Source organism: Bos javanicus, chromosome 9 (genome assembly GCF_032452875.1).
Source record: "Bos javanicus breed banteng chromosome 9, ARS-OSU_banteng_1.0, whole genome shotgun sequence".
NCBI classification, from domain to species: Eukaryota; Metazoa; Chordata; class Mammalia; order Artiodactyla; family Bovidae; genus Bos; species Bos javanicus.
The window spans coordinates 42,849,721-42,875,429 of record NC_083876.1 but is presented as its reverse complement, the minus strand read 5'-3'; the positions used below and the strand labels follow the sequence as shown (position 1 = coordinate 42,875,429).

General features: G+C 38.7%; 1 protein-coding gene across 3 annotated transcripts in view; it reads right to left on the bottom strand.

The window, feature by feature from the left end:
- PDSS2 (decaprenyl diphosphate synthase subunit 2) overlaps positions 1 to 25,709 on the bottom strand; it is a 276,054-nt gene that overhangs the window by 36,403 nt on the left and 213,942 nt on the right. For all 3 annotated transcript variants that reach the window (XM_061427670.1, XM_061427671.1, XM_061427669.1), the window contains exons 5-7: positions 23,778 to 23,951; positions 22,268 to 22,399; positions 4,213 to 4,245 (exon numbers count right to left, since the gene is read on the bottom strand). In XM_061427670.1, coding sequence (XP_061283654.1) covers positions 4,213 to 4,245; positions 22,268 to 22,399; positions 23,778 to 23,951 — 339 coding nt within the window. The remainder of the gene's footprint in view (positions 1 to 4,212; positions 4,246 to 22,267; positions 22,400 to 23,777; positions 23,952 to 25,709) is intronic.

Sequence of the window (25,709 nt, the reverse complement as noted above, 5' to 3'; positions counted from 1 at the left end):
ATTGCAACAGGAACTCAATTAAGAAGTAATTCAATTTCTTTTCTGAGTGTTTGACGACACACCACTGTTTTGTTGAATGTGACTGACACTCTATAGAGATCTAGCTGAGACCGATTTTGATCACCACTTCTACCCTCTCCTCTACTTTCTTGCCATTCTGAGACTGACAAAATTGGAGAGATGGCATATGAAGCCACAGAGAAAATGGCCAAAATAATTTGTACTTAAAATCTGATTTTTCAGATAAAACTTGGCTTTTGAGAAAATGTTCACCACTTGGAAATAAAGAAACATCCAGCAATAAATAAATTTCATGACACTCTCCAGAAATGGCCACTGAGTTTTTAAAATGTAGTTTTACAGGTAAACCCACCAGGGGAGCCCTAAGCTGCCAAAGCACGATGCCTGCATCAGTCAGCATGAGACCAGGACTTCATCATGGGCCCATGATATGCAGCATAAGAGACAGTTCTGCAGACGTCTCCCGGACACTTGGCAGAGATGGATACAATCATTCTATCTGTGGTGCTTGGATTTGGGTCTATGCATGGATAACAGGTCTGGGTTAACAGCTGAGATCAAGTTATGCCCTTAAATATCTGCACAACACCACATACTCCAGTAGGGTGGGTTTCTGTTAGTTGGCATGAGAACTATTGTCACTGGGTGCTTGGGAAGGCAATCTTAGGGCTACTGAACATAGGGATGGACAGTGTCCTATCGTACACTGACTACATAATGGCTAATTTGAGTCTATGATCCCCAATCCCAGACTTCTGAGCTGCCTGCACTTCTAGCATCTCACTAATGCAGGCCTTGTCCATACACATTTGTCAAGCACTCCTGTATATAAGCCTGTGCTGGGCACAGACGATGCTACGATGGACAAGGCCACTGAAGGCCCTGCCTTCAGGTCTTGCCTTACAGTCTACTGGAAAAAGAAACAGAACACAGGGAACTAAATAAAAATGATAATTGTAGATTATGATAAATGTTAAGGAGGAAAAAAACAGAGCAAAGGGGGACTTTTGATAGGAAGGTCTAGGTTAGGTCTTTGCATATATTAAATATCAGATCCACCATGCTTGGGTGGATGAAGTAGATGAAGGAATGAATCTGGACCTTAATAGTATATAAGATAAGAATGTTCCCTCCACCCACCCCCCCAAAAAAGAATGTCTCCTTTCAAGTTTGGGCCTGGAGAGTAGAACAGCACTGTTATAACCTGCTCCTCTCATACTAAGGAAACTGAAAGAAAAAAAGTAAGTGAAGTCACTCAGTCGTGTCCAACTCTTTGCGATCCCATGGACTGTAGCCTACCAGGGTCCTCCATCCATGGGATTTTCCAGGCAAGCATACTGGAAAATACTGTAACCTGCTCCTCTCATACTAAGGAAACTAAGGGGAAACCAAAAAGATTAAGTGACTGATAATAATTTTGCAGTGAGTTGGTGACAGAGCCATTGCTTGGTTCAGAGTGTTTATCTGTGTCTCCATTTTCTTTTTTTCCTTTTCTTCCAGTCTCTTCCACTGGCAGGTACTTCTGCAATAAGAAATCCTCAGAGTTTTCTGAGTCATAAATAAGCAGCAATGATATATAATCATTCTATTGCCAAATCATGATGTCACTGCCCTTAATTTTTTGCTTATAAGTTATTTCCTTTATCATAGTGAAATCCCAGCATTTATCTCCAAGTTAGTTCATTAACTTTCTCAAGCAATCTTCTTATCCCTGCTGATACTTGCAACTTGTGTCAAAAGCTTTCCTTTCCTCTGTGACTGAAATAAAAAACCATATACCAGAATTTCTCCTGCAACTAATGGCATGGGTCTTCTATTTTCTTATAACCTCACTCACTCACTCACCGTTTACCAAGTGCCAAGCACTGTGTTAGGCACCAAGCGTACAAATAAGTTACCATCTCTGCCCTCAAAGAGCTGACAGTCTATGATCTTTCTCACAAATGGTCATGATGAATAATGGAGTGAAGCATGACAGAGATGCACAGTGTACTAGAGAAAGGAGGAAAGAACCTCATCCAGCCCAGGGAACCAGGCAGACTTTCTCTTGGAGATGATCCTACGTTAAGCCTTACAGAAGAGGCAGGGGAAGCCAGATAAAGGGGGACACCGCTGCATTACAAGCAGAGGGGACAGCTCGGGTCAAGGCACAGAGAACAGAAACAGTATGTTTTATGTAATTTGGTGCCACTGGAACACAGGGTGGAGGACATGAAGCTGCAGAGTCCCTCCAAGGACCGAGATCACAGTGCTTTATATGCCACTCTAGTAAGCTTTGAATGTGCCTTATAGAAAACATGGAGCCAAGGAAGCGTTTTAAGATGCAGTGTGAAACTGCCAGACTTGTGGTTTAGATAGACATTCTGGCTGGTGATGGATCTTTAGGGACAAAAGAGAGGCATAGAGACCAGTCACAGGCTTTCTAGTGGTTCAGAGCAGGATACAATGTGAGCAATGGAAGAGGCATCGAGAGGAGGGACTGGATTTAAGAAAATGTAGGCTATAAAACTGGTATGACTTGGTCATGGAACACAGGGGTGAGGGGTAAGGGCATTTGAGAGTGACTTCTAATTTTCTCACATGATTCACTGGTGAGATGATAGACAACATCAGGAGACAGAACAAGTAATAAGGACCACAGATACAACACTAACACTAGACCGTAATGTCAATGATGGACTTTGGGTTATAAAGATATATTAATGCAGGTTTATTGATCATAACAGATGTTCCAATCTGCTGTAGGACGCTAACAGTGGGGAAGGCTGTGCTTGTGTGGTGTCAGAGGGTAATGCAAACTCTCTACACTTTTTGCTCAGTTTTGCTGTGAACTTAAAAACTGCTCTAAAAAATAAAGTCTACTAAAGAAAAGGTGACCAGAGATGTTGGGAAGATATCGAGTTCAGTTTAAGATGCTTTGAGCATCTCTGCCTGTGGGAGACCATTTAGGTATAAGGCTCAAGTAGACATCTAAGAAGGAAATGGCAACCCACTCCAACACTCTTGCCTGGAGAATCCCATGGACAGAGGAGCCTGGTGGGCTACAGTCCATGGGGTCACAAACAGTTAGGCATGACTGAAATGACTTAGCACAGACATCAAAGATAGAGTGACAGACACAGAAGTCTTCAGTATAGAGATACCACTCTTAATCTAATTTTTCTTGAAGCACACATACGTTTGTGAGACCGAGAAGGAAAGAACTGCACTTCAGGCAAAGAAAAGGCATGGAACCGTGGGTGTGCACTTCAGGGCTGCCAAGAGCACAAGGTTCTAGATCAGCCCTGCAGAGATCACCGGGGGGATTCCAGCTGTCCCAGTGCAAGCAGAGCTCTTACAGGTCCCATTTCTTCCTCCTTGTCTTTGGAGTACAGGTGTGCTCACGCTCTGGCTATTCTCGACTGTTATAAAAACCAGATGGTTAGCACGTTCCTTTAGTCAAGCAGCTGTATACATCCCACACACCTGCAAAAATACTCCATTTGTTCCTCAGGAGAAAACCCAACTGTGTTCAAAGGCTTGCACAGGTGCACTGAAATCCAACATCCCACAGCAGTTTTTGAACAAGGCTATGTGTCAAAATGATCTGTGGAGCCTTTTTTCAAACCCTTCCATCCTGTCCCTGGCCAGCTCTGCCTACCAGGGCATTCTGATGTTGGTGAAAGAGGTATGGTGCTGTGGTAACACAGGCATGTATGTTTTCAAAAGCTCCACAGGTTATATGAAAACTACTGCCTCTAGGAATCCAAACCTTCCCTGGATGGTGCTTCCCAGGTATTACCTGATGATGCTAAAAGCTCTTTTCCATAATCCAAAGACATCTTTCCAGCAACAGTTAGTGATCTTACCCAGTTAATTTTTCCTCAGGGCACTTACCACCAGTTAACATTATATTATGTATCCATTTAGTTGTTTATTAATCACCTCCTCAACTAGTTTGTAAATGTCATGAATGAAAGAACTGATCTGGTTTATTCTCGTATTCCTGATGCCTAACACAGTGTCTGGAAAGAAGTAGGCATTCAATAAATAAACTTACCATTAAATGAATCCCATTTTACCTGTTACTTCACATGGAAGGTCCCTTAGTTTTGAATGTGATGCTTTTCTTTTTACTTTTCAAATATAAATAAAAACCAAATAGCAAATACAAGTGTATAAAATTGTGTAGAATGTACAAAATCTACCTACCTTAGCATAGTCTAATCTTCCTTTCTCTTGAGCCTAAAATAGAAAAGAGGGGAAAATCAATTAGTTCTTTAAAAGTCACTTAGTATTTCTATAACTTTTCTTCTCAAAGAATAAGCCAACTTTCTTCCCCCTCTCCACTTCCTCTTCTATCTCTACATAGTATATAGTGAAACATACACGTCTGTATGTATATACATATATACAGAACTCTCAAATGTATTGAAGAGTTGAAAGTTCAGTACTACAAGCACACATATATACTCTAGGTTTGATAGTGGCAGACACCATGACTCCTCATTCCTTCATGCTTCAGCAAACATCTCCTAAGCATAGGACAACTCATACACGACCACTTTCAAATTGAAAAAAAACAAAACAAAACAATAATGCCATACCATCTGATATACAATCCATACTCACATTTCTCTAGTTGTCCCAAGAATATATTTTATTTTAGCTTTTCTTCTCAAACTAGAATTAATCAAGATTCACACATTGCATTTGGCTTTTATCTCTGTTTTGCCTTTTAAATCTAGACTAGCCTTTCCTCATTTTTTAAGAAATGAAAATAAAAATCATTAACTTTTTTGATGGAAATAACTGACTTTTTGAGGAGACCAGGACAGCTGTTGTATAAAATGTCTCTCTTTTATTATTATCACTTTTTCATTGTGTCATTTAACTTGTCCCTGTTTGCTTACAAACTCAAAGTTGGGTCTGAAGAAGCTTGCTTAGATTTAGATTAAACATTTCTTGCAAGAATATCTTCTATGGAATACTATATACTTCAACTGCATCGATTCAGGAGGCACCAAATGTCAGGCTCTCCTGTATCTCGGTAATGCTATAAATTTGATCACTGGGTTTAAGTGGTGACTATCAGATGGTTTCACTGTAATGATCTATTTCCTTCTGTACAATTAGTAAGCAATCTGTGGGTTCATTTTTTCCCCACTCCCTTTGGCATAATTTTTAATATGTGGTATTGTGTAAAAGACCCCCACCTCATCCCACTGTCACCAGGGATGAGGAGAAGGAAGAAAGCTGGAGGTGAGGAGACATCCTATATAAGGTCAAATTTTAATATTTTTAGTTATTAAAAAACAATTTGAAATTAAAACATATACTCAAAAGCATTATTTATCAAATCCGAACATGATAGAGACAACCAATGTGTTAGTCTTTGCTGGTAGGTTAGCTCATCTTCTGTGGACTTGAGAACAAAACTCCTGCCACCCCTGCACAGAACGAGTGCCCTTCAACTTATACATAGGTTAGGTCTTGAGACCATTTTGTTTCTGAGTCCAAAGTGACACTATACAGATAATGACACTAAATGTGGGCAATTATTTTCATGAGAGAAAATGAGATCTTTATAACATTAGTTTAAAATCTTTTTGCTTCTTTATAATCTTAAAAAAATTTATCCTAAGAGGCCTAATTTTGTTTTTCTTATTTTCATAAAAAGCAACTTCTAATAAGATACTGCTCATGTATAGCTTTTGACACCATCACAAATGCCTTAGTTAAAACTGGGAATTGCAAGATTTCAATGAAACAAAAGGCCTCTGCAACCTATGTATTGTAAAAAAGAATCTGTGGTTTTCAATCTGTTCTTCAAAGATGTTTTTGGGATCTAAGATTTTTAGTGAACTAAGAAGGGTTTGAATTTAGTCCTGAGATGTAATATACCAGCAGGAATAAGAGTCGGTTCTTGCAGATATTTTAAAATGAGGCTCATTCTTCTCTCTGCTCAGGTATTTTATATCTACTGTCCAGGGACAGACTTGTCTTTTCCCCAAGTTAAAACAATTCTGTCTACACTGAAATCTCTCTCCCAACACTGTAACTTCTGCAGGCGTGGTGTGGAGCCCCAGAACATCTGCATGGTGCACTCATGACCTAGCTACTCACTTTGATATCGTGCAAATATGAACTGGCTTTGATCTCATGAATAATCCATGGCTTGTGACCAAAACTTCAGCAGCAGCATTTCACAATATGCTTAGTCTTCAAGTTCTCAAATTCTCACCTGTCTCTCAAATTCATTTTGGATTAAGGGATATCTGACATGGAGGCTGATTCTGTGGTCACCAGTTTTCCACCTTTTCAATTGTTCGTCCTTTCCCTTGTCTCTTGCTGGGTTTCTCAGGCAAGGGTTGTCTCTTGCATGGGTTTCTCAGGCACAGCACTCTTCCAATGATGCACAAACTGGGAGCCCCACAGAATTATACTATCAAACAACTCATTTCTGTAACGTGTCAGCCATTTCCTCACTACTTTTAGTTGTGTTTCTGTTCTATCTACCTCCTCTTCATTCTAGCACTTTCAACGTTCTCATCTTAGTGTTTAACATAAAGGACATGTGAGAAGTGTTGAAAGTGGTGTTTGTTGAAAGTGAGAAAGTTGAGTACCTTTCATATCTTAATGTTGCAGGGTAAAGTGCAGAGAAACTATAATTTACAACGATGGAGGTGGACTTTTCCTTTGGAGGTACTAAGCCATTTCCTCAATAGTCTCAGAAAAAAAAAATCAGTTTCTTCATATAGTAACAGTGACTACAATGCTACTTACAGATAAAGACATCTAGAGTAGTCTCATCACATACGTTGCTTATAAACTAATCATCATAGAGAATTCTATTATTTTGAAGTACTTGTGCTTTAATCAGTCACAAGCTATTTTCTTTTTTTTAAAAAATTGAAGAATTGATATACAATATTATTTTAGTTTCAAGTGTACAGGATTCAACATTTTTATAGAATCACATGCATACTAAGTTCCCCCACCTCCATTCTACCAGCTAAGTTGCTTCAGTGGTATCCAACTCTTTGCAGCCTTAAGGACTGTAGCCCGCTGGGCTCCTCTGTTCATGGGATTCTCCAGGCAAGAACACTGGAGTGGGGTGCCATGCCCTTGTCCAGGGGGATCTTCCTGATCCAGGGACAAAACCCATTTCTCCTGAGGCTCTTGTGTTGCAGGTGGATTCTTTACTGCTGAGCCACTGGGGAAGCTAAACCTCACCCTTTTTTTTTCTTTTTTAATAGAATCACAGCTATTTGCAAACCTTCTCATTTTATTTTGTATTCCTAGATTGGCCACCACCTTTTACATGGTGGAGATATGCTTTGCTGGGGATGATGGCAAAGAAATACCATGTATGTAAATCCCTATTTGTTTAACATCAGCTCTTAAATGTTTGAAAGCTGAGAGACTAGAACCCTACAGACAATGACAGCCACAGCCAATACAACCTGAACAAACTGTAACTGTTGACATGCTGCTCACCTGAATGTCCTTTCTATTTTGTCACAACAAACATTCCAGTCTTGTGAAGACCATTTCATCCTTGACTGCTTTAGCTTGTACATAAAAGTATCATTTATTTTATAAAATAAAATACTATAATTAGATCTTTATAGATACATATTTTCAGCTGCTATGTGAGTTAATATCCACGTATGTCAGACACACACCTGGAAGTACACTCTGATATAAAATTTTTTTTTCACAAAAAGCTTTTAGAGCTTATAAAATACGGCAAATTAGAAAAAAAGTGCACATGGCTTAATCCCCTACATAAATAACATTTCTTATTGAATGTTACCAATTGTTTCAGCTTATAAAACAGTTAATTTCAGGAGGGCCATAATTTCTGTTTCATCTGACGGTGCTCATTCGTTCAATACTTGTCCACTGTGTACCTGATGGGTGTTGGATATTGCTCTGGCACTGGAGACACAGCAAGGAACAGAACAAATAAATATCTCTTCCTCTAGGGGGTTGTGTAATCTTGTTTTCACATACAATCTCCCTCTAAGCTCCATGAGAATATGGACATTTTCTCTCCTGATCATAACTGTAGTCCATGTCTAGATCAGTGCCTATAGACAGGAGATGGTCAGTATCTGGTGAAAGAGTGAATAAATGGATAAACGCTCTTTCTTAGTAAGTGCTGGTTATATACTGTTTATTCAGGAGACTTACAGAGCAAAGTTCATATCATTCCTAGTTCTAGGGAAGCTGGGTGTTTAGATTCAGTCAGTATTCAGTTAATGGGAAGTCAATATCTGCTGTCTTAAAAATAATTTTTACTCATATTGAACAGTACCGTATTTTGATTTTATTACTCAACTTCTATTTAGAAGTAAGCTGAAGATAGGAATCTATAAAAAATAAATTCAAGAAATTTGTGAAACTCAACAAAAGAAGAGAACAGAGAAAAATAATCTACCAAGCCTCTCATAGATGCAGCGGTTTAGAGTAATTAAGAGTCTCAACCTTGATAACAGTGACTGAAAAGAAAAGAGCCTGAATGGAGGTCATGAGACCTCAGATTTCAAATGTGCACCTCCAAACCTCAGGTGGTAAGTAGGCCCTGTCTACGGAGGGAAACTGGTGACCTAAGCTCTTAACTGTGACCACTTTAAGAGGCACTGTGACCTCCTGAGAAATGGATATGCTGGGAGAAAGGAAATATGGTTTCAAGTCCATAATAGGATAACACCTCAAGAAATTTTAAATTTTTACATGGATCTTCATTTTCTTATTTGTAAAATAAGCATACTGGGTCAGACCAGGTGTTCCCAAGTACTGGCCTGGCTGTATCAGAATCACCTGGGCAGCCTGTTGAAAATGTAGGTCCTTAATACCCTAGCCCTGAATTCTGAGTCATTTGAGGGTCACTGATGTGGACTATGCCTATCATCCGGCTTCTGTATGCATCAGGGTTTATTTCAAAGGCTAAAAAGAGAACAACTACATAAACTCTGTAAGTCTCAAGGAGAATGCAGTGCTGTAACTTTATCCGCACCCCCCCCCCTTTTTTGACATCTGCCACTTACCATGTATATTTCTAGCAGAGCAAGATATTAAAATAACTTTCTCACTGGGGCCCAAAATAGGCTGATATAAAATAAATGCAGACTGTATTTCAACAGCCGGCAGTCCTGAACCTCTTCCTGCCACACTGTTCATCTCCAGAAGCCACTGTAAATTCTGCCACGCACGCCAATTCCCTGAGGGCTTCATTACTTGGGTCTTTAAAAGGGATTCACTCATCCTTTGGCTCCTGTAGGTGTGCTTCTTGTCAATCCAGGTCATGAGAAAAGAAAGTAATTTTTCCCGGTCTTTAGCAGTTCACAGAGAATGTGTGGTTTGAACCTTGTTTTATCTTAAAAAAAAAAATGTGAAAACAGACAAGTTGTGTGCCAGTGCTCATGACACGGAAGGCCTCCTCTGACAGCTACAGTGAGCGCTGCAAAACAATATTCCACACCAGAGAAAACAAAGCCAGTGCTCTGACTTGAGAGGATGCACAGAGGGATTAATTCCAAAACGTTTATATACTAGCCTCTGCAGACCAAAGGCAGATAGATTCCCTGTTGGTAAGTAATGGATGTACAATGTGGTCTTTTACTTTAAGAAACAAATGCTTTTTTATAAGTCAGGTAACAAAGAAGGACTGGATGACAAAAATGAACTGCTTCCAGTTTCTAACTACTATTATCTGGACTTGAAAACTGGATATGGAAAAACCTTTTTCTAAAAGCAGAAAAATAATATTCCACAGCAGGGAGTGCAGAAATTGCTAGAGACGGATCACCTCTACTTATCATGTTATTCTTCCCCAATGCTACCAGTTATGTTTTAGAATAACAATTTAAAAAATAAGATTCTCATCTTAAACTAACTTTCTTTTAAAATTTTTTAGTTGAAAGGACATAAAGAACACCTATTTGCTCTCCAACTCGACTGGTTAGTTGCTAATATACTGCCGTCTTTGTTTTCTCTCTAAATGATCATTTGCTCACTATATGGGATTAAGTTATAGACATAACGATGTCTCATTTCTAAATATGTCCCTCAGCATTTATCTCATAAGAGCATTTTCTCCTACACAATTACAAACCCATGACCACATCTAATAATTTTAACATTTATTATATTTAACATAATGTCCATATTCAAAATTTCTAGTCCAACCAATGGAATCCTTTAGAGGTATGTATATCCCAATCCAAGATCAAATTAAAAATTATACATTCCCTTTGGATGTCACAGCTTTTTAATCTCTTCTCATCTACAACAGTCTCCACACCACCACCTTTTCTCTCTTTTATGTCATTTTAAAAAGGAATCCATGTTAGTTGCCCTGAAGAATATCCCTTATCCTGGACTTGTTTTCACATGATTAGATTTAGGTGAAGATAGTTTTGAAAGACAGCTACACAGATGATGTTGCACACTTCTCCATTACATTAGGAGTCATGCAGTATCAGCTGTCTTATTATTGGTGAGACTAAGTTTGTTCACTTCTCCCCTCTGTCTTCAATATGTAATCTGTAAGGGTGCGTTGAGTCCCTGTGACTATTTGGTTCCCTTACTAACTATTCATCCAACTGTTTTAACCAATTATTCACTAATGATTCTTGTTTGAATAAAAGATTACATTGGTGGCTGCAAAAATTAAAAAGATAATGATATTTTAAAGGTCTGCTTTGGTACTGCCAGAAATATCACTGACTCCTTTTGAGAAAAGGAATTTCAGGTCTTACTGAAAACAAGTTCGCTTTGCATTTGCATTGGTGTGAAGCTGTATAATTTAGTATGTATATATAAGATCTATTGGTGGACAGAGGAAGGGAGGAAGGATATCTCATCCTAGAATGGTTTGGGTACAGTGTATGAGGATTTCAAAAGGTAACAAATCAGACATCTACTAGATCTGTCAGCCTCCACATTGAAGCAGCCAGCTAGCTGAGTTTGGTTTGGGAGGGGAAGCAATCCTTGCTGGGCTCTTCAGTTCAGTTCAGTTCAGTTCAGTCGCTCAGTCGTGTCCGACTCTTTGCAACCCCATGAATCGCAGCACACCAGGCCTCTCTGTCCATCATCAACTCTCGGAGTTCACTTAGACTCACGTCCATCAAGTCAGTGATGCCATCCAGCCATCTCACCCTCTATCGTCCCCTTCTCCTGCCCCCAATCCCTCCCAGCATCAGAGTCTTTTCCAATGAGTCAACTCTTCGCATGAGGTGGCCAAAGTACTGGAGTTTCAGCTTCAGCATCATTCCCTCCAAAGAAATCCCAGGGCTGATCTCCTTCAGAATGGACTGGTTGGATCTCCTTGCAGTCCAAGGGACTCTCAAGAGTCTTCTCCAACACCACAGTTCAAAAGCATCAATTCTTCGGCGCTCAGCCTTCTTCACAGTCCAACTCTCACATCCATACATGACCACTGGAAAAACCATAGCCTTGACTAAACGGACCTTTGTTGGCAAAACGTCTCTGCTTTTCAATATGCTATCTAGGTTGGTCATAACTTTTCCTTCAATGAGTAAGCGTCTTTTAATTTCATGGCTGCAATCACCATCTGCAGTGATTTTGGAGCCCAGAAAAATAAAGTCTGACACTGTTTCCACTGTTTCCCCATCTATTTCCCATGAAGTGATGGGACCGGATGCCACGATCTTCATTTTCTGAATGTTGAGCTTTAAGCCAACTTTTTCACTCTCCACTTTCACTTTCATCAAGAGGCTTTTGAGTTCCTCTTCACTTTCTGCCATAAGGGTGGTGTCATCTGCATATCTGAGGTGATTGATATTTCTCCCGGCAATCTTGATTCCAGCTTGTGTTTCTTCCAGCCCAGCGTTTCTCATGATGTACTCTGCATAGAAGTTAAATAAGCAGGGTGACAATATACAGCCTTGACGGACTCCTTTTCCTATTTGGAACCAGTCTGTTGTTCCATGTCCAGTTCTAACTGTTGCTTCCTGACCTGCATATAGGTTTCTCAAGAGGCAGGTCAGGTGGTCTGGCATTCCCATCTCTTTCAGACTTTTCCACAGTTTATTGTGATTCACACAGTCAAAGGCTTTGGCATAGTCAATAAAGCAGAAATAGATGTTTTTCTGGAACTCCTTTGCTTTTTCGATGATTCAGCGGATGTTGGCAATTTGGTCTCTGGTTCCTCTGCCTTTTCTAAAACCAGCTTGAATATCTGGAAGTTCACGGTTCACATATTGCTGAAGCCTGGCTTGGAGAATTTTGAGCATTACTAGTGTGTGAGATGAGTGCAATTGTATGGTAATTTGAGCATTCTTTGGCATTGCCTTTCTTTGGGATTGGAATGAAAACTGACCTTTTCCAGTCCTGTGGCCACTGCTGAGTTTTCCAAATTTGCTGGCATATTGAGTGCAGCACTTTCACAGCATCGTCTTTCAGGATTTGAAATAGCTCAACTGGAATTCCATCACCTCCACTAGCTATGTTTGTAGTGATGCTTTCTAAGGCCCACTTGACTTCACATTCCAGGATGTCTGGCTCTAGGTGAGTGATCACACCATCGTGATTATCTTGGTCGTGAAGATCTTTTTTGTACAGTTCTTCTGTGTATTCTTGCCACCTCTTCTTAATATCTTCTGCTTCTGTTAGGTCCATACCATTTCTGTCCTTTATGGAGCCCATCTTTGCATGGGCTCTCCAGTTATGGAGCTGGAAAGGTGTCAGAATATAAAGGAACAGGGCAGCCCTTCTCTTTGCTATCTTGATCATTCTTATCTAATATTAATAATAAGAAAGCACAGAAGGCATCTGCAAGGAAGTGAACATCCTTCAGAACTGGACTGCGTAGGTACCTGATTTTACCACCTCTCTCCAGGGAAAGCTGTTTTTTGGAGGCAAATGTGCATGTCCATGGAATTAGCTTTCTTGTATTCTCTTCCTTCCCCTTCAGTGTAAGAGGAAGAGATGCATAGATGAGGAAGGCTACGGTACCCCTTTAGGGCTTCCCAGGTGGTGCTCGTTAAAGAACCTGCTTGCCAATGCAGATAGACATAACAGACGCAGGTTGACATGACAGACACAGGTTCCAGTCCTGGGTTGGGAAGATCCCCTGGAGGAGGAAATAGCAACCCACTCCAGTATTCTTGCCTGGAGAATCCCATGGACAGAGAATTGTGATAATCTACAGTCTGCAGGGTTGCAAAGGGTCAGACCCGACTGAAGTGAGGTAACACATGGTACCCCATTAAAAAAGAGCAGAGGCTTTTATTACCTACATGATAGACCCCTCTCTGTTCAGAAGTCCTGTTATCGCTTTTAAGCCCTTTTTCTTACCATGCTTCTCTTGGAATCCAGAAGAGATGTGAAATATAAAATGACAGTTTGACTAAGAAAAAAAAAAATCTACCTGGATCTCACAAAGGCCATGAGCAAGGAAATGAGGCTGACAGAACTGAGTTGCTTCCTCCAGTAGCTATCTCCCAAGGTGATGGCCAGGTCCCAAGGTGATGGTCACCAACCCTGATGGTATACTCCAAGCTCACCGTGTCAAAACCCAAACTTGTCCAATGTCCCCACTTAACTTCCCTATTTTTATTAATAGCACAATTCTTCCTGTTATCCAAGTTCTATATCCTGGTTTTGGCCTCTGAACACCCCTCACTAGTATACATCTGCCAGCTTCTTCCTGTCATATCAGTTTTCAGGTCCAATACATTTCCTCTCTAAAGTGAATTTTATAACTAACCTCCTTACTTTTCCATTTTCATTGCCAACACTCTGATTAGGACCTTCCCCCCGCACTTATCAACAGATTCCCCACAACTCTGACTGCAGTATCTATAGCATCTTCTTGCTCTTCTGCTTCTACATAATGTAGTTATATACACCTCTCTAAAACACATTTCAAACCCTGACATTACCTGGCTCAAAAACTTTCAGTTTCTGCTCCATGACTTCTGAATCAAGTTCATTTTCTACAAACATCCCAAAGTCTTATTTTTTCAGTTGGGGCAAAGTTCACATCATGAAAAATTCACCATTTTACTCAATGACATTTAGGACATTCACAATGTTGTGCAACCATTACCACTATCCAGTTCCAGAACATTTTTGTCATGGTGGAATACGTATCAATACTTCATTCCTTTTAATGGCCAGATAATAATCCACTGCATGGATACATTATCCATTCATCATTTGATGGGCACTGAGTCACTTCCATTTTTTGGCTATTGCTATACATGTTTTTGTTTGAACCAAAGTCTTTAAGCATAGTCATTATGTACTATTTTGGCAATTCTTCATCTTCTCTATACTGCCCTATGTTTTTTCTCTTCCATCCAAATTATAATTTTTTTCCCTTTGAATACATGGCACACTTGCCCATCTGCAGCTGTTCTTCTTCATGGCTTCTGTTGTGTAGGAAGCCCTCACTCCCATCTTCATTGTTAAGCTTTTCTTCAAGGACAATCTCAGATATCACTTACTTTACAAACCCTTTCTTGACATTTTCATCCAGATTCAAACTCTCTTTCCTCTGAGCTGCCCAAATGGCATCAACTACAGTATTCCTTACATTTGTGTTTCTCTTAACAAGGCCACAGACAACCTTCAGACAACTAACTGCTGTTATCTCCTATATTCAAGCACTTTGTTTCCTTAAGTGCATCAGAAAACCTTAAGAAGTATTTTAATTTAGGAGATAGTTAGAGCCATTTCAAAGTGTTTGTGGTCCCCTTTCAAATGCCTATACTCTACATGGTAGAGAATGTTGTCAGTATTATTCCTTTTGAAACTACTAAAAAATAACATAAATAATTAGAAAAATATCATATGGCATTAATGAGGACTCTCTGAATGTGTACCTTCTCTTTTGTTTAAGAATATACATGTGTTACGTTTGTGCACACTAGCCTTTTCTAGCAATTTTTTTTGAATGTTTTATTTTTTGAATAAAACGTACGATAGCTAGGGACAAGTGAGTTATAGTTTAGTACCAGTCGTATGTATTCACTTAAGGTATTTTGTGGACGGCTATGACAGTGTCAGAATGTCACAAGCCTAAGTGACATTTCAGTACTTTCAGACATAGCCAAGAAAAAAATTATCATAATTCTTATTTCTTATTGTAATGGCAGCAGGAAACTAGAAGGATCATTAAAAATAAAGCATGCTGACCTGCAATAGCCCCTGGAGTCCCTGAGAGAGTCAGAGCTCTGTGGTTCTCTGAAAGATTCTAACTTTCTTTTATTAGGAATCAAAATGATAGCTGAGTAATGACTTCACTTCCCTAGGGTGAATCACCCATTCACTATCAGTATTTCTACCTGATCATTATTTTTCAGCAGCTACAAATTTAAATTTAAAATTTAGGTAGGGAGGGATCTGTAGAATTTAGTATGGAGACATTGCTCAACAAATATCTTTCAGCTGTTTCTGATCTGGTTTGGGGCTCTACACTGCCTCTTATAGAAGTGCATAGTGTGTGTACTGCGGGTGCAATGGAAGAGTGCCGTCCAATCTCAAGACTTGGGGAGGAGGGGGAAGTTGGATAGAGTGATACGAAAAATTTCAGAGGTGCTCTGCTTCTTGGCTTTGCAGTGATGTTGAATGGGCACTAAGGGTATGTAATTCCCTCTTCTCTTCCTTGTCTAGTCATTAATTCTCACTCTCCCTAAGCAGGAAATTGAAGATAGATGGGACTCAAACCTACCTGAGCAGAGCAGGGAAATAATTTTATATGTGACAATAAGAAATCATAATTGTCTTTCATCACTGGGAGCAAGATGTTTCTATTTCTCAAAGGTGTCAAAGGTAGTACTTAGCTTCTAATACAGATAAATATTTTTTCTTACCACACATTTCCTGTTTAAGAGTTTTTTAAAAAAGAAATTTCTTGGATTTAAGAGTTGAAAGGGACCTTAGAAATGATCTAGTTCAATGCCATCATTTTACAAAAAAATAATAAAAAAGATGTTAAAGAAAGTGATTAAGGTAAACAGATGCTGCCGCTGCTAAGTTGCTTCAGTCGTGTCCGACTCTGTGCAACCCCATAGACAGCAGCCCACCAGGCTCCTCCATCCCTGGGATTTTCCAGGCAAGAGTACTGGAATGGGTCGCCATTCGCTTCTCCGAAACAGATGCTAGCAAAGCCCAAACCAGAATCTAGGTCTCCCAAATCCTGGTCCTCTATGGGCCATTTCTGTTAATACCACCTTGTCTATTTCTATTTAACAAAACAAGCTGCCACCAGTTTTGTCCCCAAAAGACTACACCACACACACTTTTTGACAAATACAGCCCTGGGATTTCTTTGGAAGGAATGATGCTAAAGCTGAAACTCCAGGACTTTGGCCACGTCATGCAAAGAGTTGACTCATTGGAAAAGACTCTGATGCTGGGAGGGATTGGGGGCAGGAGGAGAAGGGGACGACAGAGGATGAGATGGCTGGATGGCATCACTGACTCGATGGACGTGAGTCTGAGTGAACTCCGGGAGTTGGTGATGGACAGGGAGGCCTGGCGTGCTGCGATTCATGGGGTCGCAAAGAGTCGGACACGAATGAGCGACTGAACTGAACTGAACTGAACGGATGACTGGGGATTCCCAGGTGGCAGTAGTGATAAAGAACCCACCTGCCAATGCAGGAGACATAAGATAGTCTTTCTTTAGTGGTAAAGAATCCACCTGCCAATGCAAGAGACATAAGATACACAGGTTTGATCCCTGGGTCTGGAAGATCCCTTGAAGGAGGGCATGGCAACCCACCCCAGTATTCTTGCCTGGAGAATCCCATAAACAGAGGGGTCTGGAGGGCTACAGTCCATAGGGTGGTCCACAAAGAGTTGGACACGACTGAAGAGACTTAGCAAGAACACACAATTGGATGACTACTCCAAGTGAGTCATTATGCAAGTATCATTGGTAATTCAAAAGTAAATTCACTATTATCCTTAAGAATCTTACAATAAAATTCAAAACCTGGGGGAAGAAAGTATCATAAAAATGCAGAGGAGAAAAATATCACAGGAAGTTGGAAAGAGAGCACTAGAAGTAATTTCAGGATTAATAAGCAGCCTCCTTGAGATTGAGGATAGAATGTCCCTCTCAAGTGTTACCCAAATTGTGTTCCCTAACTCTGACTAGGGGATATGCACAGAATAAGATTATTATTGTAGACAGCTTTATATAAACATGAATATAATTTAGAAAATTAAAATAAACTCAAGTAAGGAGTTTTTTAACCTGAGGAATGTTGTTCCCTGCATGATAGAAACTAACTTCTTACATTTCTTATTTGCTTCAGATGAATTCATCTTTTTTTCTTCTGTGACCCTGTTCATGACTCAGACATGCAGATATAAGAAGGGCCTAAAAGCCCTGAAGTGAGTAATAAACTGCTAGTTTTTCCTGAAGGATGAGGATTTAGAGATGATCACAGGAGACCTAGGTTGATGGACATAACCCTGTTTGCTCATGGGTTTCATCTCAGCAGAGTTTACTGACCGCTGGACAAGATCTAGTTAATTTACTAGAGTTAATGCCTAGATGGTGGTTTAGTTGCTAAGTTGTGTCTGACTCTTGCAACCTCATGGACTGCAGCCTGCCAGGCACCTCTGTCCATGGGATTCTCCAGGCGAGAATACTGGAGTGGGTTGCTATCTCCTTCTCCAGAGGATCTTCCTGACCCAGGAATCGAAGCCAGGTCTCCTGCATTGCAGGAAGATTCTTTACCAACTGAGCTATGAGGGAAGTTACCTGAATTCATGCCTAAGGCATAGGCTATTTGGAAAGGATATCCCTTTGAGCTGAAAATCAAGTTTAAGATAATGATTTGGGGATATTTCACCAGCTGTTTAGGAAATCCTGGACTCTCATATAGTCTATATTTACAACTTTGTAAGCTTGCAAAGACACTAAGAGTTAAATATGTCCCTTTTCTGTGAAGCTTCTTTAAAATTCTTACCTGTGTTACTCATATATATATTATATATGTATATATGTGAATAGCCAACTGAGACTTCATAGCTTTCATTTAACATATTTAGCTGGATCTTTTCAACCAAAGTATATAAATTTGCAATGTATTCTAATGTAACCCAATTAGAGCTACTAACGCCATCTGTATATATATATTTTTGGTTCAGCTGTCAAAAAGCACACAAATACAATCCTTGTAATACAATATTCAATAGTTGTATAATGTTTCTTTGTACTATACTTCATTTAACTTTTTTCTATTTTCAAGTGGATCAATTTTCATTTTCTTCCTTTTATAATTAGTATCTTACTATATATTTTAATATATAAATCTTGCCCACATCTATGATATTTTTCCTGGGATACATTATTAGAAGTGCAATTACTATAGCAAAGTATATAAAATCTTAAACTAAAGGTTTAAAAACAAAAACAAACATTTGTATAGTAATTAAAGACTCGAATAGCGCAAGGCTTCTAACAAAATACCCTAGCACTCTTCAGACCTCGTCTGTCTCATTTTTCCTCTCTTTGGCTATTTCTTTTATCTTCAAGTACTGTTCTTTCTTGATTTTTAAGTTTTAGACATTATCTATTGATCCTATTATGATAACAGGAATAATTACATTTCTCATATGACCAAACATATTCCTTTCCCTTACCCTCTCCTCAGTGATCGTATTTTTTGGTTTAAATTAGTATTTGGTATTCACATTTTTATGCTATATAAATATTATTCTCTAAGCCATGTAAAGTATTATGATTATATTTCCTTTCTTCTACATTGAAATTTTTTCACTATGGCTAAGAATTGCCTCATTTAATTTCACATGTTTAATGTGGCTGTTTATACAAGTGGACCCCAAACTGATTGACATTGTTACCAGTGACAGATGAGGTACATGGGTGCCTCCCCTTGATTCTGGGGGGGCCTGTGATTATTTTCAAAGGAGACCATGAAAATGAGAGGTGACACCAGAGGCTGGTCATAAAAGAAAATGCAGCCTCTGCCTTGTTTGCTGGAAGGAACGCTCTGTGTTTGGAGTTCTGAGTTGTCAAGTAAGTAGTCTGACTACTCTGAGGCTGCCATTTTGTGAGAAGCCAAGCTAAGTTGGGGGGGTGGGGGGGCATGTATGAGTACTTGAGTTGGTAAGAAACCTTGTTTTCTTGACAGCCCAGCCCAAGTGCCAGATGTGACTAGAGCCTCCAAATGATTCCAGTTTCCAGCATCACTGAATCACCTCCAGCTTGTGAGTCTTCCCGCCCGAGGTCCCAGACATCATGGAGCAGTCATCCCCTCTGTGCACTGTCCCAATTCCATCCATGAACATAATAAAATGGTTATTATTATTATTATTATAATATTTTTTTGGCCAGGCCATGCAGCATGTGGGATCTTAGTTCCCTAACCAGAGATCAACCCCACACCCCTTGCATTGGAAGCTCAGAGTCTTAACCACTAGACCACCAGGGAAGCCCCCTAAAATGGTTATTTTTAAGCAGTTAAGTTTTGGGGTAATGTGTCAGGTAAAAGTAGTAACTAGTACACTTAGTTTCTATGTTCCTGTCATTAATAGTTCCTAAATTCTCAATATGGCCAAGCACATTAGGGGATCATCAGTTCCATGTTTTCCTTAGAGATATTTCTTCTGGACATCTCTGTCCTCTTGTTCCAATGTGGCTTGGATGCAGAGCCATCAGCGAGGACTTGCTTGGAGGAGAGATAGTATAGCATGCTGCTGTATTTAAGGATATGGGTCCTGTAGTCGGCTGCCTGAGTTTGCATACTGGCTCCATCACTTGCCAGCGCTGTGTGACTGCGCTCAAGTTAATCTCTCTTTGCCTCAGGTTTCTCATTAGAACGGTAGGTGGCACACAGCAAGTGCTCTTATCGTTGGCATTCTTCTTTCTTGTTGTTTATTACTCTTCCTTTCAGTGTCCTGGGAATTCCTATCACTTCACACCTATGGCTGATGCCCTAGTTCCTAAACTCCATGCCTTTTTCTTTTTTGGTTACTCCCTTGATAGAATATATAACCGGTTCCCTAAAAAAAAATGCTTAGGAGGTTTTCTGAAATGCTGTTTTAAGTTGTCTTTATTTAATATCACATTTGCTAGTACGACTGGCATAAAATTCTAAGTTGGAAATAATTTCTCTTTGAATGTTGAAGTTATTACTTCACTGCCTTGAAGCTTTCAGTGTCAGCACTAAGACAATTCTAACTCTTGATCCCTTGTACATTGGTATTTCTTTTTCTTTCTGGAAGTATTAGGATCTCTTCTTTATCCCCACTGTTTCACAATTTGATAATGATAGTACTTGGTGTCGGTCTTTTAAAATTCATAATTTAGAGTACCATTTCAATTTGGAGACACCTTCAGGTCCCTCAATTCTTAGAATTTTTCTTTTCTTTAATCCTTTGTTAATTTTTTCATCTTCATTTTCAGTTTTCTCTTTCTGGGACTCATCATAGATGTAAGATCTTTCAATTGGTCCTCTAATTTTCTTACCTTTTCTATTTTCCTATTGTCTTTTTAGTCAGTTTTCTGGGGATTTTCTTATTTATTTATTCTACTCTTCTGATTTTTTTTTTAAATCTACTTTCATATTTTTATACTTTATAATTCTGATTTCTTATTTTTGAATTGTCCCATTTTACATATCACCTGTTCCTTTTATTTTAAATGATTTTATTTATTTCTTTATTTTTGGCTGTGCTGGGTCTTCATTGCTGTGAAGGCGTTTCTCTAGTTGCAGCAAGCGGGGGCTACTCTCAGGTTGCCACACGTGGGCTTCTCATTGCAGTGGCTTCTCTTGCCGTGGAGCACAGGCTCTAGAGCACACGGGCTTCAGCAGTTGTGGCGTGCGGGCTCAGCAACTGCAGTTCCCAGGCTCCGGAGCACAGGCTCATAGTTGTGGCCCCTGGGCTTAGTTGCTCTGTGGCATGTGGGATCTTCCTGGATCAGGGTTTGAACTTGTGTCTCCTGCACTGGCAGCCAGATTCTTTACCACTGAGCCACCAGGGAAGCCCACCATATCACTTGTTCTTATTTCATGGATTTATTATCTTATCTCACTGAATATATTGATTACAGTACATTTGAATTTTTGTTTTTTCCTTGCACTGTCTCTGTTTCCTTTTTTTTTTTTTTTAATCAGTTAGCTTTTGACTCATTCTTTCACGGCAGAGGCTGCTCTGAAATGCCCAAGGGTCCTTTATTAGCTATTCTACTTCAGTTGGATAGTTCTGTGCCCTTGGACACTCCGAGGCTTGTCAACTGTTGGACCTCACTGTAAAGCAGTTGGTTAGGGACATGGCATGTTTACTGAGGGAGCCCCAAATGTCCACATCTGCAGGGCTTTTCCTCTGAGTTTGACAGTTTCTCCAGAAAGGAATCCTCTCGTTTTCTACCTGGTGAATATGAGGAATTTTAAGCTGGCTGTTGGCATTTTGAGATCTGTTACAGAGGAGAGGTGGGAGAGGGAAAATCTTATTTTTCCAAAAGCAGGTATCTCTGCTCTCTCTGCTTTACGTATGTTATCTACCTCCACCTCAACTGGGCCTGGTTCCCCAGGCTGTGTCTCAGATTAACCCAATCAATTAGAACCACCAAGTTAAATAAATTCCATGAAGCTCTGGATAAAAGGCCAAGAACTTTTAAAACCAGAGTTTCTGGATTAAAAAAAATCCAAAAAAGTTTCCTCTCATCTTCCATACCGTCTCTCTCTCACACAAAAGTAGAAAATTTACCCAATTCAAGTTCCTTAACTCCTCCTACTTAACTACACTTTTTTTTTCCTTTCTTTCTTCTTTGATAATGCCTCAGAACTTGAGTATTCAGGGTCCAAGATCGTTTTAAAATAACCCAATGAGCTGACAGACGGAGCTCCTGGAATTCTGCAGCTTGTGCTAGAGTCTACAGATGGGAAATTGCTGTCAGTTAAAGGGTAGTGCTATTACCATAGCCCAATTTTTGAAAGCCTTTAGGAAAAAAAATCATCTGAGTTAATTAGCATTCACCACAGGCACTAGTTTTGTATTACAGTATTCTATAAACTCAAATAACAAGAAAATACAGTACTGTAGTCTCTAACTTTTAACTAACATTTAACTCTCAAAAATTGTATATTATAAAGTAAGAATTTTACCTGTTACATGAATAAGCTCTTATATGACTGATCTATATGCTCTATATGACTACTGCTCTTAGATCGTCATAAAATATGAGTTATGTTTTAAAATTAACTAAATACTATTGGTATCTAAAATAAAAGCAATTTCATTTTACCTCTCTGATCTGCTTTATCCACAAATCTCTTCCAAGAAACTCCTGGTGTAAGACTACAGGAGCTGAGTTTAGATTAAAAGTCAAGGAGTCACCGGTCTTTTCTTTAATAAAAGGCAGGAGATCAGAATTTATCTAGAAAGAGTAGTCAAAGAGTTAAATCAGTAAATGCATATACTTTGGCATGTTTCAATCATATTCAGAAAGCACCAATTATAGTGTGAAAAATAAAGCTTAAGGAACAATTTTTAAATGTACCGTAATAAGCAAAAGAACAGCTCATATGATTAACAATAATCTTAAAAAAATTTTTTTAAATAGTTTTTCCCTAAAATATCCCTTTTTTATTTAAGTTTATTTTCCTTTTTAAGTTTAAGCTAAGTATTTAGAAATTATATTAATATATTAATAAACTAATCAATGATTTAATAAAGTACATAAAAACTCATCTGGAAATATTACATATTTCCCCCTTCTTATGAGCTGTTTAAGCAGCATCTAAGAAATACATACTAAATGGAATTTAAAATAACATATACATAGATATAACAATGGAGAAGGTGATGGCACCCCACTCCAGTACTCTTGTCTGGAAAATCCCATGGCCGGAGGAGCCTGGTAGGCTGCAGTCCATGGGGTTGCGAAGAGTCAGACATGACTGAGCGACTTCACTTTCACTTTTCACTTTTTATGCATTGGAGAAGGAAATGGCAACCCACTCCAGTGTTCTTGCCTGGAGAATCCCAGGGACGGGGGAGCCTAGTGGGCTGCAGTCTATGGGGTCGCACAGAGTTGGACACGACTGAAGCGACTTAGCAGCAGCAACAGACATAACAATATAACAGCTAATCTCAAGACTTTTTTTTAAATTTAATTTTATTTTTTAACTTTACAATATTGTATTGGTTTTGCCATATATCAACATGAATCCACCACAGGTATACACGACTTTTTTTAAAATTTATTTTTAATTGGAGGATAACTGCTTTACAGTGTGTGGTTTCTGCTGCACAATGTGCATCGGGCACAAATACACATATATCTCCTCTCTCTTCAACCTCCCTCCTTTAAGACATTTTATATTTCAGTTATTGGAATTAAAGCTTTCAATTTTACTCCATATATTTCTAAATTTCATTAACTTTCCACAATATGTTTTACATAGGAACTATACGGAAACTGTAACAAAAACGCAAATATTCTTGCATTTTGTTACTAGCAACATTACATGTTATTTAATAATTTGCAATAATTCTTTCAAAAACCTTTCAGGTGGTAAGAAAAGACAAACATCACAAATATGGCTTAAGTAAGCTCTAGCTTTCTATCAAAATTATGCAGTGCTCACTAATCATACTGTTTATATTACATAATAATCACCATGAACAATAGATTTTATGTACTCAGTAAACAGTTTCTGATATATAAAAGCAGTTTATTAAATGGTAAAAGGCTTCTTGTGTATCATTTTAGCTATTTAAATACTGAAAAAACAGAAATGGTGTGCAAATACCTTATGACTCATAGCCATGTGCTTCCCATACTGAAATGCCATATCCTGAACCTCAGCATCATGCTTTGCTAATTCCATTGCAGCTTGGCAGCTCTTTGCTAGTAAGGCACCATGGGAGAGAAAAGTCTGCTCCTTCCAAGTCGATATTCCAATATCATCTGTGATACGATTTTCCTAAAAAAATGCAACAAAAGCCAAGATTAAAAAGATTTTAGGAGTAATTTAATTGTTTCGGTTTTTGAAAAGCAAGTGTTAAGAAATGAACTATTGGGATGTCCCTAGTGATCCAGTGGCTAGGACTCTGTGCTCCCAATGCAGGGGACCGAGGTTTGATCACTGGTCAGGGAAATAGATCCCACGTGCCCCAACCCAGGGTTTGCATGTTGCAACTAAGGATACTATGAGTCGCAACTAAGACCTGGCACACTCAAATAATTTCTTTTTTTAAAAAAGAAACGAACTATTTAAAACACTCAGGTTATCACAAGAAGACAGAACTGAAGGATGTTGACACTCACCTCCACCTGAAGGGAACTAAGGAGGTGGGAACTGTTTTTTAGGGTAATTGAAAAAAATGAAAGAAATGTTGAAGCAAATTTTATGTTGAACTAAGGAATTTCTATTAAAATATACTTTAGGGGAACTCCCTGGCAGTCCAGTGGTTAGGGCTCTGCGCTTCCAGTGTTGGGGACTCAGGACAGATCCCTGGTCAGAAAACTATGGTTCCACAAGCCACATGGCAAAAACAGACAAAACAAATTTTAAAAATGATATAAAAAGTATGTATTTGTAGATCTCTATCTATATTTCTCTCTATATATACTTACAGGATAAGGCAAAAATATTAATAGAAACTTAAACCTTCAAACTAACTCTTCTATATTTGTATCAGTTCTTAATTAAGTGCTAGTATTCCAAGATACAGGAATCCTATTTAACTTGTGTTAAAATGTCAAGGGCATAATGAAGGAACTGCATCCTCTTATAACCAGGTAGACAGAAAAATCAGAGGAGGTAACCCATTATTATAACGGAGTATGATTAAATCACACTATTCAACAAAGTTTATTCCCATAAGAAGAAAAAAGGTATAAGGGAAGATATAATTGTAGTTTATTTAATTTCATCTTTTTACATTACAAAAATTACAGTAGTGTCTTTAAGTAAGCATACACAAACCTACTGACTGTAGACCAGTGATGTCAAATAAAAATATAATGTATATACCTCATATGCAATTAAAAATTTGCTAGTAGCTACATTAAAAAAGAGAAAAGAAATACAGGTGGCATTAATCTTAATGACATTTTATCTCCTTATATATCTAAAATATTACTAAAACATAGAATCAATATTAATAATCATATACAATCATACATAATCATAATTACTATTAAAATATTTTATATTCTTTTTTATACTAAGTCTTTTATACTAAGTGTGTATTTTCCACTTATAGCATATCACCAGTGACATTTCGAGTACTCAACAGGTACAAGGAGTTGGTGGCTATCCTAGTGGACAGCTCTACTTTAGGCAGCGAGCTCCCTGAGAAGAATGATGAAGCCATATGTAGAACAAAGCTCATTTCACAGTGTTTCTTTGAAACCTCAAACTAACTAGAAAGCACCCATTAATCCAGAAAGATGAATGAACCTAAACACTTTACTTCCTGCTGCCCACACTGCAATCCTTCTTCTTCCACCATTATGTGGTGACAAAATAAAAAACAGTAAGAAAACTTAAACAGAGAGGTCATTGAAAAATGACCTCAGATTTAGCCCCACCTCTTTCACCACGCTGAAGGGAATCTTCAACCATCGGTCAGATCAAATTCTCAATTTTATATGCTTTTAAACAAAAAGAGAGTTCCACTTATAGCAACAGTTACAAATATGCAACCTACTATTGTGTAATAATCAAAAAAGCCAC